The following is a 17175-nucleotide window of genomic DNA, read 5'->3' as shown; positions in this document are numbered from 1 at the left end:
GAAACGAAAAGAGAGAGCGCCTAAAAAATACATAGGGAAAAAATTCGTCAGTAAATAAGAAAGGTGATGTGGGGCCTACAAAAGCAAGTTTTTACTAAAATATTAAATACGTGGACACGAGAACTGGTGTGTGCATAAGAGAATGGTTTATATGAAAAAAAGTAACTTGTAATTAAGTGGATTTTGATGAGAAAGTTGAGCGAACATTTGTGAAGAAATTGAGATGGCATCTATAAAACAGTCTGTAACAGAGTGTGCATTTAGCACTTATCACAAATTATGATGGTAACCAAAACATATTCATAGATGGGAAAAGACTATATCACCCCTCCGAGAAAAGTTTAAAACTAAACGACAATAAAGTAAAATAGAATAAACAAGCGGCAAAAGTCATATACAGAAAACATGGGATATCTTAGTCTAAATTTTTATTTAAAGGACCGACTCCTTTTATCACTCTTTACTCAGAAGAGGTAGTGACTATTAGTTTCACATAAAAAAAATAAATAAATAAATAAAAAGACCGATCAGAATAACAAATAAACAATAATACATGGTAGGAAATGAATTACGATCACATTCGCCTGATAGATTATGTTTTCTCTAATCTTTCTTCTTTTCCCCCATCCAAGAATAAGATTATGCTTGATATGAAAACTGATAAAGTAATACTTTATAATACTCTCAATCAATAATAAGAAAACTTTAGATATATTTAGTGGCAAACTTTAGAGATACTCACATATTGGTTTTGTACTAGAAAGCCAATAGAATTTGAGGGAAAATTTAAGAACCAAATAAAACGAAGAGATGAAAAAAAAAAAAAAAAAAAACCTTAATATCACTCAAACAATAAACATTTACCTTCATATAACCAAATTAAAGTTTACAAGACATACGTATTTAATGAATTTCTTCTCATGCAAAGGGTGTCCTTGGGATTCTCCAACCAAAAAAAAAAAAAAAAAGAAGAAAAAAAAAAGAAAAGTCCTTGGGCCGTGTAGTAAGATATCCAAGCCCAGAGACAAAAAAAAAATGAAAAGAAAATAAAATAAAACTAGAAATGCAAAAAAAAAAAAAAAAAAAAAAAAATTTCAAGCTTGAAAAAAAAAAAAAAAAAGACACCAAACAAACAGCAATACCATACGTAGAAAGGATCCGTAGCTTAAAACCTCGTCATCAACGCCTTGCAGAGACCAGCAGCTGAGCTTCAATAAAATGTTAGCGCAAGAAAACAGGGTTTTGCATTCCAACAGTTAAAAGACAGTTTTTGAGGGAAAAAAACAAAAGCAAATTCAAATACTAAACTCGTACTAAGTTGCATGAAACATACTCAAACAATGTCTTGTGCCACCAATGGCATAAACTTAAGATTTATACCAATTAATTCATTAGTAAAAATCTAATAAATCAAAGTTCAGGGGCATAATGTAAAGATCTTGTATTTCGCGGCAGACCATGTAACTTTCTCTAACTTTATATAATTCATATCTATGAGACCCAATTATTGAACCCAAATGGAAAACGACCCAGATTTACTTATTACGCGTGGGCATTTAATCAGCCATTTGATCCTAAAGACGAGTCTAGTTTTATGCTCATTCCCAACCGAAAAAAAAAAAAAAAAAAAAAAAAAAAAAAAAAAAAAAAAAAAAAAAAAAAAAGAAAGAAAGAAAAGAAAAGAAGTCCAGTTTTATGCTCATTCGCCTAGAAAAGTCTAGTTTTAAGCTCATTAAGCCAAACAAGTAATATAGTTTTATGCTCTCTAGTTAAGATGGTTTACAATAACGTTCGTGTCTCAGCCACATCGTCCTAAAGATTAGTCAAGTTGCATCATAAACCCGCCTAAACTGTCTGTCATAGAATCAATGACAGAAATACTAATAATAAATTATTATCTTCATCCCTTCCAGAAAAATAAATAAATAAATAAATAAATAAAAAGTATTATCCTCATCCCTATTATTGTGGCCGAAGATGATTTCCTGCTTTTCCTATTCCATATCCGTCATTACTCATCACAAAAATCACATTATCCATTCCAGCTAGCTTTATCTGTTTCACATGTGCCTTTAGATAAGTAGTCAAATTGCAGCAGAGTAATTTTAATTGACATTTGTATTTCTCAGAAAAACAAAGCAGACCCCTAAGTCTCTTGGAACTAAATGGTTACTCTTAACATATCTGAAACAAAAACTTTCAAGGCAGAGCAGCTAATTACAAATCTAGTCATCAATATCTTAACTCTCCGACTAAGATTTCATCTACAATTTTAAGCTGTTTATTCAGCAGAGTGTCAAATAAACAGCAGGCCTCTAAGCTTTCTAATTCATTTCAGCTTCCCACGAAAACTAGTCTCACGATTCGAAATGCGTGAAATGTATTATAAACATCTAAAGAAATTTCCTAAGCAGTATCCGATATAACACCTAATGTCTAAAATCGCAAGTACCTAAACTAACCAACCTAAGTTACTATTGATAATTGGAAGCATGCATTTTCTTAGAAAGAAATATCTAGAACCATATAAATTCCTATAAATATTAACCAAAAAAAAAAAAAGAGAGCAGTTGCCACAAAATAAATCAGTACACTTGACAACCTTACCACATTAAAAAAGAGGACCGAGTAAACCTCTCCACTGAACTTTCAGCCTTTATGTTGTCTGCTTCGCGGAAACAGATAGGTCGAGTTTTGAAAAGATCTATTGTAGAAAAAAAAAAAAGAAATTTCACCAAAAATAAAAATCACCATTAAGCACTGATCCCAAAAGCTGGAATAAATATGGTGATAGTATTATGCATCAGACCTCAAGTCAAGACTCGAGACTATTAGCAAGAGACATAAGTTCTACGGATGATACTACTAACAAAGAAGCCTTTCCCTAAATTTAGCATTAACCATTATCTCCATGTCACTACTTAACACAAAGGAACTACTAAACAGCATAGGTGTAATATGAGCTCACGTAGAAGGCATTAACTTAGCATATTCTAACAGGCTAGGGAAAGAAACACCTAACCCAAGTAACGGAGATCAAGATGTTAGATTATGCATATCTCTCTATATTCCTCTCTCTTTTCCTATCTTTCTCTATCTGCATTCACTATTAGTTCTGCATCACCTAGGTTATCATTTGTTTGTTGGAACAGTTAATTGACGTTCTATTTGATTTGATAAAAAATTAAAGCTGAAATCCCAACAATTCTATCCACTATAGCTTACAGCACGTAAGACTACTGTTATTCTCATGGTATAGTATAATTTATTAGCAACAAAAACCCTTAGATGAATGTATATTTAGAAGCCTCTAAACCAGATAATTTAATGTGATACAGTGTTGTTGTCCAAGATCGCGATGAACCTACTTTTCACATACATAAATTCTAGCTCGTGTGTTCCAAAGTTTACACACACACATATGCGCCACTTCTATATATATGAGCCTCTCCATATCCTCTCCCTAAACAACCTTTTGATTGCTGTCTTGTTTATGAGAGGGCAGTGCAAATGTCAAAATAATCTGCATGTTTTTAGGTGTTAACTTTTTATCAACTGTAATTCACCACAATTGAAAAGATCTTATTAGCTTCGCAACAATGCCACATCCTTTAGCAAATTGTCATATAAACACCTCAGCAAAGCTGGAATTGGAAGAGCAATGTTGGAAATTAAATGACATATATTCTTCTCAGAATGACGAAAAAAGTTAGTCTATACTATATAATTGCCAAATATCAGATAGATATTAAACAGCACATAACACTAACAAGTTCTGCTTGTGACTGGTGAAAAAAAGGAATAACCGCAAGGAAGTATTCAACAATAAAAATGATGCGAACAAATTAGAATTATACATAATTTCCAAGACTTGATGCTGCAATTGTTTGCACAACACATTCTAGACCTCAGAGTCCAAAGATGAAAGAACTACCGGTATGAATGTACAAAACATTAAAACATTATTCTTTTAAATTTACATAAGAAAGAAAAGATTATCACACCTATCATTTTTACATATTTTCTTCTTTTAGAATCCTCATTTTTCTCATCATTTTATAATTCTTATTGACGCCATTGTTGTTCTGTTGTTTTGCTGTCGTTCACATCATTGTAGTTTTCTCAGAGCAAGCCAGCCTTTTCCCATCTCCTAATGTACTAATAAATGATGCGTTTATATCTATTATTGCACTAGAATTTTCTATATTACTTTTAAGCTACCAGAAGTTCAAATTCTACACTGTTGCACCAAAATTTTCTATAGGACTTTCATTTTCTAGAAACAGCGTTATCAGAAGTCTTATTCTATTCCCTCCTGAACAATGATTAAAATGAGGAAGAATGCCCATTTATATATAGAAGTTTTCTGCCTACATTGCCTTATTTTTTATTCAATTTTATATCTTTATTTCTTTTCTTTTTTGGGGCGGGTATTGTACAGAAAGTTTGAATCAAGTGTATATAGAAGTTCCTCCTCAAATTGAAGGGCTGTCAGTAACTACACACAAAGTCAGCAAGTTTATTTAGTTTATGCAAAGAGAAGAATAAAAATTACAAAATCATGAGACATGAGGAAATATGAAGCAAGAAGATGGCCCTGATTGCTCAAAATTTCCAAGAAACATACATGCAATACGTTAAAAGCAAGGAAAAAACTGCATAGCTAAAGCCTACAGCAAACACTAGTATAGCCTAAGTCAAAAAAAAAAAAAAAAAAAAGGGTCCTGAATAGTGATACATTTTGCCCAGTATAAATCTTTCAGATGCCTGAACACAGATTCTTAACAGTTATTTTTATCATACGAGGAAAACGCTAAAAGTTCGTTTAAAAGCCACTAGAAAAATCCTAACTCATCTAAAAAATACCACATGAACAAATAGAGTGATATCATCATACCACCTTCGACATGATATTGCTAATGTCACAAAAAGAGCTATCGGCATGCTTATATAAAAAGTCAACAAACTTAACTGCCATTGAACTTCACTTCCAAAAACCATCTGGATTAATATGGCAGCAACTTGAAAGCATAGACCACCCACAAAAGGGGAAAAGAGGTATGGAAGGGCAAATTCTACAGATCCTCATTAGAGCACCATTGTTAATCAATTGTCTTTCCCATGGCCCTCAGTACCAGCACTCCTAGGCTGACTTGCATCTCCAAGTGAGGATTGATCACCAAACGTTCTGTAATGTCACAAAAAAGGGAATAATGTTTCTAAATCACAAGAGAGGAGGATGGGCGGAAGGGGCAAAAACAATAATGAAATTTAGAATAACGTACAGTTTTTGCTTTTTAGCATTCTGCTTGATAGCGACTACCATATCCATAGCCATTTTCTGATGCTCTCTTGTTTGTGAATGCAATTCCAAGCCTTCAACTGTTTCACAGTCAACTTTACAGATTCGACACCATCCCATGGTAGGCAGTTTCCTTTTCCTTGATTTATCAAATGCCAAGTCTTCCTGAAGAAATCCCACCACAGAGTAATTAAATAATAATAAATAATATTAAGTATATAGAAATGAGAACAGAAAATATAAAAAAGCAACCTTGATAAAATAAATCTAGATAGTCGTTATCAGCTGAACGGCTCAATAGGACTTCCTTATAGAGATCCATAAGTGTGTGTATTAAATTTCTAGACAGATTGACAGCAAGTTTATATTTAATATTTAATAAATAAATAAATAAGAAAAAGAGCAGAGATAAGAACTTAACAGTAAAGATTCCATCGCCGGTGGGAAACCCATGAGATGAAAAACGGCTCCTGAATCCAGGCTCACCAAGATGCGGAAAACTTGGCCCATCACCCCTGCCAAATGAATCAAAGCTCCCAGGCCCCCCTATTTCCCTTATCCGTGCATGACGTGAATGAGCGCCAAAACCAACTGGTTCTCCCAAGTGAAAATGACCGTGGAAATCACCCATATGTTCCCCCCAACGAAGAGGACCAGATAAACCATCTCGTCCAATTAAATCATTCCTTAAATGATCACCCATTCCCATATTACGGGGACCTTCAAACTCACCCCTGCGCAGATGGCCAGGCAACATTGAAAACCTACTTTCATGGAATGAACTGTCAAACGGTTCACCAAATCTACGTAGTTCCCTACCATGAATGTCATCAGGGCCTGGACCTACAAATCCACGCAAGGAGATACCGGGATGTTCTCTAATTGGGCTTCGTGATGCCAAACTATCCATACGACGTCGATCATATCCAAGACCTGGTCCCAAAAAATCCAGATGGCCACGAGTGGGATCCATTCTCCCAAAAGCATCTCCACGATGCCAACCTAGCCGGTCTCCTCCATCATTGGCACCACCACCATTGTAGGGAGACAAGGATCTTGAGGGAACAGAGCCAACCCCAGAATCCATTTTTAATCCAGTATGATACTTCAGACCATGAAGTCCCCTATCAAAAGGCCTAGGGAATTGCTTCAGGTCATCTTCAAACTCTGCTCGTGGATTTGGGCCTGCTGGAAAGGGATTAAATCGCTCATCTCTTGGCCCAAGAGTCGATAAGGAATCAAAACCGTGACTATCATTCATCCTTGTCATATTTGGATGTATACCAAATGACTGAGAATGTGCTCCATGTTCCAAAGATCCTGCAAAATGAGGATCAGGCCCCCTACTATCCATGAAGTCGGGCCTTTGATTTGAAAACATTTCAGGACCATGAGGTGTTGGTCTTGCCATCATCCCACCATGTGAATTAAAAGCACGAGGTTGCAATACGCCAGAAGACTCTGCTCCAGTAGGTTCACCTTGAGATAATCTGAAAGCACCAAAAGGCCCTGGATTATATGGCCTTTGAGGGGCAAGGGACTGCAGTTCAGAGCTTTGCTGATTAGGACCATATTGATTAGGCCCTCTCCCAAAGGGTATTGCAGAACCTGGGATGCTACCGGGCGGATGAAGAGGATCCCCTGGTACCTGAGGCCTACAATGAGTTTGTGAGGCTCCAAACTCTTGTGTTTTATGTGGAGGTCCGGGCGGAGGTACTTGTGACAAAGGGGGAGGACCAGGTAATTGATGACCCTGCACCTGAACACTACGTGAATACGGTGATTTAACTTCACCCCCAGAAGCAGGACTACGGAGGATTTGTGCAGAAGGTGTAGGCACCACTTTTGAGGCCCTGTCAGAGCCACTAGCAGCATCCTTCACCGAGTCACCACCCTGCCCTTCGTGGCGTTCAACTGCTTGCAGTGGAGACTTTTTCTGCAGAGAACCACCCACATCCTTGTCTTCTACAGTTGAGTTCTTCATTTTTTCGGGTTCTACCTTAAGAACATCTTTTTTGTCCTCAGCAACCACTTTACCAGATTTACCGTTACTTGAATTCTTTAAAGTGCTCTCTACATCTTCCTCCTTCATCATTGGCTTAACCACAGGGTCCGTAGACTTCAAGTCAGTCTTGGACTTCTCGGTCTTTACCTCACCCACATTAGCCAACAAATCAAGCACTGAATCCGAATTATTCGTACCAACTTTCACAGTTTTATGGGAGGAAGCTACAACTTCTTGTTGGGCTGAGCCTTTCACAAAGTCTTGATTACCTTGCCTAATGGACATTGTTGCTGTTGAGTTTGCACCAGAATGTTCTTCAGAAGGCAACTTCATCTGGTTATTTGTTTTAAGTATATTATTCTGATTGTTTGCCTGTTGGTTTGTGCCAGGATACGTTGGCCTAATTACACCACCAGCATATTGCGTAAACGGCGGAGCTTGTACTCCCTGCGGCATGGAAGGCCTTCCTGCAACATTTGGGGACTTAGCATGTTGCATCGGTGGCTGAGGATAAGCATGAGTTTGCGGAGGAAATAAATGAGATGGTCCCGTGGGCCGAAACTGCGATGGCATGGGCAGCTGCGGCTGCTGATAATGTTGCTGCGGAAAAGTCTGTTGAACTGGTTGCATAATGGGGCGTTGATACTCTGGTTGTCCAGGAGGTTGAAAATAAGAATGTTGGACTGATTGTTGTTGTACAGAAGGGTTGTTTTGGACTTGACCCGGTGAAGGCAACAAAACTGGTTGTTGCTGATTCGGAATTGTAGCCTGAGGATGGGGTGGACGCATCAACGGTTGCTTAGGGAACTGTTGTGGGCCTCCAATCTGCACTTGTGGATCATTGTTAAGCTGAGGAAAGGAGTGATGACCCGTCACTGCATGAGCTGAAGGATGCTGAGTCTGAGACTGAAAGTTAGCATTTGGTGGTTGATTGGGCTGAGGACTAGGTTGAAGCTGCCCCAGTGGCTGAGCTTGTGAAACAGAAGGGGGATTCTGTGGTTGGACCTGTGATTGGATCTGTTGCTGAATTTGAGGCTGAGGATGAAGCTGCTGATATTGCGGCAATTGCACAGGTTGAGGATGGGGCTGCAGAGGGACCTGAGGTTGAGGATTGGGCTGGCCAGGTGCCGATGGATAAGTTTGGGGGTGAATTTGTGAATGTGGCGGTACAATAGAAGGTGCTTGCCGCTGTTGGTTAATTTGTGCCTGGTTTTGAGGTTGAGTAGCTACTGAAGCTTGAGGTTGGGACTGGGGTTGGGTTTGGGGCTGCAATTGAAGTTGAGGCTGCATGAAAACTTGAGGTTGAAGTTGGCCAGCTGCATTAGAAGCATGAGCCTGTTGCTGGTATTGCGGAACCGCCGCCTGTTGGTATGGATAGTATTGCTGATATTGTTGCTGATACGGGTCATATCCAGGATATTGTTGGTAATACTGTTGATATTGCTGCTGTTGTTGATACCATTGTTCAGCACTAGGTACAGCAGCCTGAACTACAGGTTGGGCTTGAGAGCTTGAAACTGATTGCTGATTGAGATCCTTTCCTGGTGCTGTAACCGCAGTTTGCAAAGGTTGGGCCTGAGAAGCCACCGCGGCTGCCTGAGTGGCAGACTGAGTTTGATCAGCAGTAGCTGCAGTGCCGCAGGCTGAAGCATCTGCAGCAGCCTGTACCTGCTGTGCTTGTGGCTGCACACCCTGTCATCGAATACGTATGTAAAGATCCGAGTCGAGAAAACCTTAAAATATTTCTTAAGAAAGGAGATTCACTCACAGGGCATGTTAGAGCGTGCTCCTGTACTTGACGATGCACAATCTGCGTTCCACACCTGTTGCACACAACAGGAGAATTGCCAAAAGCACAGCCAGAACAATGAGCCGTGCAATCTGATAACGATCCCTGCCATGAGCACCCGCTCCTGTGATAGAGGCAATGAACTGCTATTTTGCCAATGGTTTCAGCAAGGGACTCATTTGATTCAATAAGCGGCTGCCATTATTACCGGGTTAAAAGCAATGATCAAGCACATAAAAATATCGAAACTATTAAACTGAACCGAAGAGATAATACGGCACAAAGAAAAAACCTTGGAATCCGATTCCGTCACCAAGTAACCGTCGTAGGGACAAGCGCGTGTAGTGCTCACAATGTAAGTTAAACAGGGCTTGCAATACAAATGGGTACACTGCGACTGCAACGCTTCAGTCGGGTATACAAGCAAGCGACAAACGGGGCAAAAGTACTCCCCAGCAAGAGATTGAATATTCAATATGCACTCATTGTCAAATCCCATCCTGCCCTATTAGTCAAATTAAGCCGCAGCTCACCTACTACTGAATCAATGCCATTAACCTGAATACAGAGGCAACCCCATTAGAAGGAAAGAGAAGACATTTACAATCAATAAGCACTCAAATATTCTAAAAAATTAAAACAAAATGAGCACTGCACAGGAATTCACGAATGCACTATTCAAGAAACACGCAATTCAACTTAAAACTTAAAAGGAATGGGATCCCACCACAAATGAACAAATGAAGAACTGAACAAATCCATACAAGATTTTAGACAAGCTCATTCTAACAACATGAGAATTGTAGAGAGAGAGAGAACTCGAGTAATGGAGCGGAGAACCCTAGCCAAACCAGCGACCAAAAAGGGAGCAGACCACAGCAGAGCTCAGATGGCGGCCGCCTCGCTAATTTGGGTCTCACTCGACGGCGGCGGAAAAAGGGGCGACGGAGTTTTCGGAAAGGGTCTCCGGACGGCGTCGCGAGTCGACGACGAATCTTGGCGTCTTGGTGGCGAGCAAAACAAGTGAGGAGGAAGCACTCGGGTCTAATTTTTTTGGGGAGGCTTCGTGAGAAAATGAGGAAGAGAGAGATGATGAAGGGGAATGGGCTTACGGACTTCACATTGAGTTTTTGGGCCCCCAAACAAAATTGACGTCTTCTTTCTTTTTTTTTTGAGAAAAATATGAGAATGTTGAAAAATAGTAATTACTTATTTTAACAATTTAAAATTTTACTATCTATAAAATATTTTTTATGTTATATCTAAAGATGACTAGTAAAGTTTTGATATATAGGTCTAAAAAGCTCAATTATCATTGATGGTCTCCTACATGGGCTAGAACCATTAGTGATAAGGGAACTTGTACGATTTCCCATTACTGAATGCTAATCTAGTAGATTATTCTTGATAATCTACTACGTTATTAAAAATGAGTGCAAAATAGTGGGTGCAAACTTTTAAAGTGAAAATAGTGAAAATCTTAATGGTGTGTTTGGTCGGAGGAAATGCGGGAGGTAGAAGGATAGAGAGAGAAAAGTAAGTAAAGAGGTCAAGCAATTGTTTGATTAAATGAAAAAGGAACGAAGATAATTTCTTTTTAGAGCCCATTAATTTGAATCCTTTTATTAGTGAATGGTTTAAAGATATACATTAAATTAAAGCTAAAAAGAATATTTAACCCTTCAAAAGAATTATTAACAAATAGTAAACTAGACAATAGACAAACAACTTTCAAATAACACAAAAAATTACCGTAATTCTAGCAACCCTTTATATTCCTCATTAAGATGAAGGAGGAATTCGGTCTAACAAAAAATAATAGGAGTGTTTAGAGTTTACATTCTCATTTCAAGGTTTTTTTTTTACCAATTAGTTGTCGCTTTTTTTTCACAATCTTTTATTTGTTATTATTGGCAGAGCCACGTGAAGATTAGTGGGGAACGTCAATATTTAAAATTTTATTTTTGGATTTGAGATTTTATAAAAAAAATTAGTGCTTTTGGTTTAAAAATTGTAATGTGCGCTATTTTATATAAAGAATTATAATTATATTTCTATTTAATAATTGAAATATATCGTTGTGCTTTTATTTTAGGAGAAAAGTGCATTTAAAACTTGTTCTAAAATAATTTTATTTTTTGTATGAAAATGAAAATGAAAACGTTTTCAATCTTAGACATAAATTATTTTTAAAAATGCGTTTGATAATTTTATCAAATGATTGCTTTGAGTATAAAAAAATCTATTAATGTCTCTCTCTCTACTCGAGAGAGGAGAAAACGGAAATAAAAAATAAAAAACGACTAAAAGTCATTTTTTATTTCTCTCTTATTTTACACTAAATTAAAAAATCATTTTTATTAATGTTTTTTATCTTTAATTATATTAAACGTCATTTCTCTCTTAATTTATTTTTTTTTCTTAAACAACGTAACAAATAAAAACAAAAATAACTCTAACACAGCCTATGTGTGCCTCCACACAATTATGAAATACATAATTATATTTGTATTCAATAAAAGTTCTTTTTTTTCCTCAAACTACGTGTGCTTTTTTTCCCCGCAACTGTCGTCCTTTTGAGGTTGTTCTTGTCCATTTGGTTTCATCTAGTGCTGGAACTTTGGACGGGTCGCCCGTGACCGCCCGAAAAGCCCGAGGATTTGCCCGAGCCCGACCCGCCTGAGATTTTCGGGCCGCCCGCCCGAGCCCGAATTTCACCTTGAACGGGCCGCGGGCTTGTATTTGGCAGCCCGAGCCCGCCCGAATTGCTCGAATTTTTTAAACAAAATGAACACACGAACTCGGGTTTTCGGGCAGAATTCGGGTAAAAATTCAAAAAATAGCCGTTTTCGGGTTTTCGGGCAATTCGGGCAACTCAGGTTTTCGGGCAAAATTCAAAAAACTAGCCGTTTTCAGGTATTCGGGCACCTCGGGCAGGTCGGGCAATTCGGGTAGGCGGGAAAAATTCGGGTAAAATTCAAAAAAATTCAAAAATTCGGGCTTCGGGTCGGGCAATTCGGGCACACCCAATTTTCGGGTCGGGCAGTTCGGACTTCGTCGGAAAAATTCAAAAAAATCCCGGCGGACGGTGGTTAGACGGCGGCGGGCAAGGGTGGACATGTCAAATTCGGGCTGTCCGAGCCCGAACCCGAATTTCTTGCTTGGGCGGGCGGGAATTGGGCCGACCCGCCCGAGCCCGAAAAAATTCGGGCTTCGGGCGGCCCGCCGACCCGAAGTTCCAGCACTAGTTTCATCCATTCTCACCTCCATCGTATCCTTCTAACATTTATCGTCGTTTATGATTGACGTTTTTTTGTTTTCAATTCGTTAGTCTTTTATGCAATGATTGTCGTTTTTGAAACTATTTCTATTACACATGTTCAATTTTACTTAGCCCCTTCAAAAATTTAGGACCTGAACTGTTGATGTTCCGGCATATGCAGTATTGAATTCCCTGGAAAATGAAAACAATCAGTATTTGAGCAAACTGTAAATGAGCAAACTATTGTCGTTTACCCTTCTTGTCGTATTTCAGGTCCACTGTTGTTTATAGCAGAGGATATTGTTTTCTTACATTATTCAAAACTACACAAAAACAAAAAAGGTATCAACGAAATCCTGAGATGAAAGGCGAAAATAAATATTTTCATCTGCTCGAATACTACTTTAATAGAGAGTGAGAAGAAAAGAAAGAATTCATAGTTTGGAGATCGCAATATTATAAACCTTGAAAGGTCCATAGTTATGGAGAATCATTTTATTCAGAATCACCTCTAACAACTTCTTTAGGCAGCCAAAGCAAAGACATCGATGAATTCCAGTCTCGCACCAGAAAAAAGAAATGGGTAAAGATGTTTATAAACCATTTTTATGCAACTAAATTAACATGATAAAATTTATTAGCTCATCCAAGTAATTACAAGACGAACCACCTTCCCTTGTAGAAACTTCAATTTTTTCCTTCAATTCCTTGGCTCTTTCCCTCATCTCCTTCCCTTCATCATCCAACATAAGTCTTCTTACAACTCTCTCTATCTCCTCTCTCTCCAACTCCTCCAATTCCAACCCAACTCTCCACACATGGCTCACATACCTTGCATTCACTCTTTGGTCACTAAACCATGGTTTACATATCATTGGAACTCCTTCAGTTATACTCTCAAGAGTTGAATTCCAACCACAATGGCTCCAAAATCCTCCCACTGCAGGATGAGCCAAGACTTCCCTTTGGGGTGCCCATCTCACAATGCATCCCTTATCCCCAACAACATCTTGGAAACCTTTGGGCAACAGCTCAATCCAATGAGAACTCCGAATCGAATCGGGTCTAATCACCCACAAGAAACGCTGCTCGCTGTTGGCTAGTCCCGAAGCAATTTCGGATACTTCTCTCTCACCAATGGATGCTAGGCTTCCCAAGCTGCTCACATAAATGACTGAGTTATGGGGTTGCTTGTCAAGCCATGATAAGCAGCTTCTGTCATCTTTGATGAGGCCACTACAGATATTTGCGGCTGCCATTTTATATATTGGACCTATAGGGAAGACTGGTACTTCAGATTGTTGTTGGACTTGATCTAGAGTTGATTGCTCAAGGCAGGTCATGGTATTCCATATGATGGCGGATGACGTCCTCTTGTTGTATGCAATGGCTATTAGTCGTACAAACCTTTCGAAATCTGGACTTGGGGAAAAAGGGAGATCTTTAAACCTGAGGGGATGAAGCCCGGGTACTAAATCATGTGAGAAAGGACCTGCGATATAGATATCAATAACTCATTGCTGTTTAGTTGATCACAATTCAAACCTTTTTGTTACCGTGTTCTCTCACCAAAATTTAAATTTTCTGCTCAAATTTACAAATCAAATGGGCCCTAAGACTTGATTAACTTTAGCCCTTCTTACACCACGGAGTAGTACTTTTCCGTGGCAAAAATCGAGTCATTTGCAAAAGACTTGTCATGTTAGCATTAGAAAGTTAATTACTCTCTCAAAGACTGAACTCAAGTACAACTTTTATTTTTTTTTCTCCAGAATCTCTTAAATCTACTTTATTTACTTTATTTTCACAGACCACAAAAGCCCATGTAGTTGAGCACATACCTTGGAAAGGAAAAGGAATACCGCCTTCTTCCTTAATTGTAACAAGGCGACAGCGCGCGAAAGTAGTGGCAGCGCTAGTTGTGCGCAAGATTATGCTTGGAAGCTTCAGATTGTTGGCTGCATCCTCAGCGAAGGACATGAGTTCATCAGAGATTATGCAGCTGATAATCTCACCCTGCAGCCTTTTCTCTTCCATAAGTTGTTCAATTCTTCTTTCAAAGGTCTTCTTGCAATTGTCATTAATGGTCAGTATATGAGCTACAACATCACTCGATGCGAGATCATGGTCAGATAAGCCGTCCGGAAAAGGAAGGAAGCTGAAATCAGGAAGGTTGTGAGGATTTGGAGAGTTGTAAATGGTGTGAGCAATTGTTATGGAGAAGCCTTTGGAGTGAAGAACTGTGCCAAGTTGAAGCATTGGATTCAAGTGGCCTTCATATGGACAGGGAACGAGCACCAACCGGCGACTTATCTGGTTTTGTTTACTCATCTGATCTCTTGTTCAAATTACACAAAATTACTGTTGTAGCTTTGGACATAGAAAGAGAAAGAGTTACTTCCTTAATGTGAAAGATTGGAAATGAAATTTGTGCTTTAAAGTATGAATTGTTGAAAGAGATGTAGCTTTTAGAGGAGGACAAATTCAATAGTGATGTGAGGGTGGTCCTGAAAAACTTGAAACTTTTTTTTTTTATTTTTTTCTTGTAGAGTTAAGTCAAGTTTGCTACGATGTTAGTTAGAAGACAAAAACATGACAACTATATTTGGTGTCCTGAATCTTGATCACTTATTAACAAAAATACTAAAACCAAAATGACAAAACAAACAACAGGTGTATTATATAATTGCAGGAATTTCATCTAGAGATGATGATCTTCTGTTAGAATTTGGAGCTTTGCCGGCTCGGTTCAGGATTCAGGAATATTCTCTACAATATTAATATTATATTGTTATGTGATTAATCACCCTACACGCAAAGTTAAAATCAAAAGCGAAAATAAAAGTAGGATGAAAAGAAAGGAGACTAAAATAAGACTGTGGACGTTTGATTTATGGATTCAGTACTATTTTTAATTTGCGTATATTTTTTATGAGAAAAAAATACTATAACGAGTTACGACTCATAATTTAAACTATAACACAAATCTTCAAATTAAACACCCCATCTGTTCAACTGTTTAACCTACAATTATGCCACATTTTGGTGTAGTAACGCACGCTGTCCACACAATGTCAATAAAAAAAATAAAAATAAAAAAGGACCACACCAATTTATTATCTTCATATTTAGTACGTCAACTTGACATTAGCGGGGTGATTCCAGATGTTGGGAGTGTGTGAACAAACATCTCGTATGCCGGCAAGTTTGACTTTTTAAGATGAAATTCTAATGCAATATCTCAGTCTCTATTTATTTCATAAGTTTAAATTATCGTTAAAATTTTTTTATTCTAGTATTTTTTTTATAAAATTTAAATTTTTATTTAAATTTATAAACTAAACGTGTCAGTTATTTTTTTGAAAAAATAATGCAATTTATCTGTTATTATTTTTTTTTAAAGGAATTTTTCTGTCCGTTTTATTGAAGTATTTAGGGAGAGAATTTAAGACATACTTAATAGAGCTTTCTGGAAGTTGATTTTAGCTTCTTATGACTGAAAGCTGGTTCTTTTAAGTATTTGAATGCTCTGTCAAAAAAAGTTTGCACTCTCCACAAGAGCTTCAAGTCAAAATCACAAAATATGACTTCTCAAAAAAACACTTCTAAATAGATTTTAAAACTTATATCAAACTTTTTGTTTAGGAGACTTGTAATTTAGGTAAGACATTATAAACTTCATTTTAACATTTTTCTTGCTTATTAAAAAATTTAAAAATTATTCTAACTCATTTAATCTCGTTTATAAATATGGTTCTGATAGCATGTTTACCTACGCGTAATCATAATGACCATGAATCAGAGTGAACATGATTAAGAGTGGATAGAATTCAGAATGAGTAATTGAAGTCAGAATAAGTTGTTTATTTGATGACATAAGTTGGAATAAGAGTCATTCTAAATCTTATTCATGCATTTACTTACACCTAAAATTATGAACTAGTGTAAAAGTACTAACACACTCTTTAAGTAAATGTTGTATTTTCAATTTAAAAAATAAATTGTGTAGTTATTATATTAAAACTAATCACAATTAAAATATTTATTATAATAATAAGGTGGTGAAATAATAAATATAAGTTGCATACTTATTTAAAATGTGAAAATAGATTGTCAAAATTTGAATAAAATAAATAAAAAATAGAATAAAATTTGTTAAAAATTAAAATATATTATTAATTTTTATAACATAATAAAGTACATATTTATTATAATAAAGTTAATAATTATTAGGATAATATTAGTATATTAGACAAATAAAATAATAAATATAGGTAGTTATTATGACTTTTTGAATTTTACATTACATTTAATATTTCATAAGTAAATTAGAGATATAGTAATTTAATGTTAATATCAAGAATGGGAGTCTCAAATCGGAAGGGGGCATGTGATTGTCAATCTCATTCTCTCAATTCTAAATTTGAGTGGGACCCACCAATTTCACACTCATTCCATGATAAAAAGAACAAATAAACATAGGATTGACTCCCGTTCTCCAATCTTAATAAGTAAACATGTCATTAGTGCTAAGTCGCATAGTTAATGCATTATTTATGGAGAATGAGTGGAGATAATTTAGTCACGCGTTCTTCCAAAGATATGATTGTAAGTAGAGATGATTAAACATAAGAATAAGTAAACATAAGATTGAGTCTCGTTGCCCAATCCTATAAGTAAACATGTCATTAGTGCTAAGTGGCATAGTTAATGCATTATTTATGGAGAATGAGCGGAGATAATTTAGTCACACGTTCTTCCAAAGATATAATGATTGTAAGTAGAGATGATTAAAAAAAAAAAAAAAAAAAAAAAAA

At 36.9% G+C, this 17175-nt stretch overlaps 2 protein-coding genes across 5 annotated transcripts; both read right to left on the bottom strand.

The window, feature by feature from the left end:
- Positions 1–1117: 1117 nt before the first annotated feature.
- On the bottom strand, positions 1118–10126 carry LOC21389466 (RNA-binding protein 33). Of its 4 annotated transcripts, XR_002902512.1 has the most exons (8): positions 9916–10126; positions 9389–9654; positions 9076–9291; positions 5724–8999; positions 5286–5467; positions 4973–5188; positions 2608–2704; positions 1118–1203 (listed from the first exon to the last, which is right to left on the bottom strand). XR_002902512.1 is itself a non-coding variant. In XM_010089581.2 (6 exons), the coding sequence occupies exons 2-6, from the start codon at positions 9593–9595 to the stop codon at positions 5107–5109; spliced, it is 3963 nt and encodes a 1320-aa protein (XP_010087883.1). In that variant the 5' UTR covers positions 9596–9654; positions 9916–10126; the 3' UTR covers positions 4575–5106. The 4 variants fall into 4 exon arrangements, 3 of the variants coding, with proteins under 3 accessions (XP_010087883.1, XP_024023711.1, XP_024023705.1); XM_010089581.2 differs by lacking the exons at positions 1118–1203; positions 2608–2704 and having other exon boundaries at positions 4575–5188; XM_024167943.1 differs by lacking the exons at positions 1118–1203; positions 2608–2704 and having other exon boundaries at positions 4575–5188; positions 5724–8990.
- A 2598-nt stretch (positions 10127–12724) lies between these two features.
- Positions 12725–14775, bottom strand: LOC21389464 (UDP-glucose iridoid glucosyltransferase). Its single transcript, XM_010089579.2, has 2 exons — positions 14200–14775; positions 12725–13850 (listed from the first exon to the last, which is right to left on the bottom strand). Exons 1-2 carry the CDS (start codon positions 14687–14689, stop codon positions 12973–12975), a joined length of 1368 nt encoding a protein of 455 aa, XP_010087881.1. The 5' UTR covers positions 14690–14775; the 3' UTR covers positions 12725–12972.
- Positions 14776–17175: the final 2400 nt, after the last annotated feature.

The sequence above is a fragment of the Morus notabilis genome, unplaced genomic scaffold, assembly GCF_000414095.1.
Source record: "Morus notabilis unplaced genomic scaffold, ASM41409v2 Scaffold2801, whole genome shotgun sequence".
Classification (NCBI taxonomy): Eukaryota; Viridiplantae; Streptophyta; class Magnoliopsida; order Rosales; family Moraceae; genus Morus; species Morus notabilis.
Note: the sequence above shows the minus strand (reverse complement) of the source record. Positions and strands in the feature narration are given on the sequence as shown.

Coding starts and splice junctions, on each gene's coding strand:
- LOC21389466 (XM_010089581.2), bottom strand. CDS start 9,595: ATGGGATTTGACAATGAGTGCATATTGAATATTCAATCTCTTGCTGGG. Junction 9,292..9,388: donor TGACGGAATCGGATTCCAAG/GTTTTTTCTTTG, acceptor TAATAATGGCAG/CCGCTTATTGAATCAAATGA. Junction 9,000..9,075: donor AGCACGCTCTAACATGCCCT/GTGAGTGAATCT, acceptor ATTCGATGACAG/GGTGTGCAGCCACAAGCACA.
- LOC21389464 (XM_010089579.2), bottom strand. CDS start 14,689: ATGAGTAAACAAAACCAGATAAGTCGCCGGTTGGTGCTCGTTCCCTGT. Junction 13,851..14,199: donor TATTCCTTTTCCTTTCCAAG/GTATGTGCTCAA, acceptor TCTATATCGCAG/GTCCTTTCTCACATGATTTA.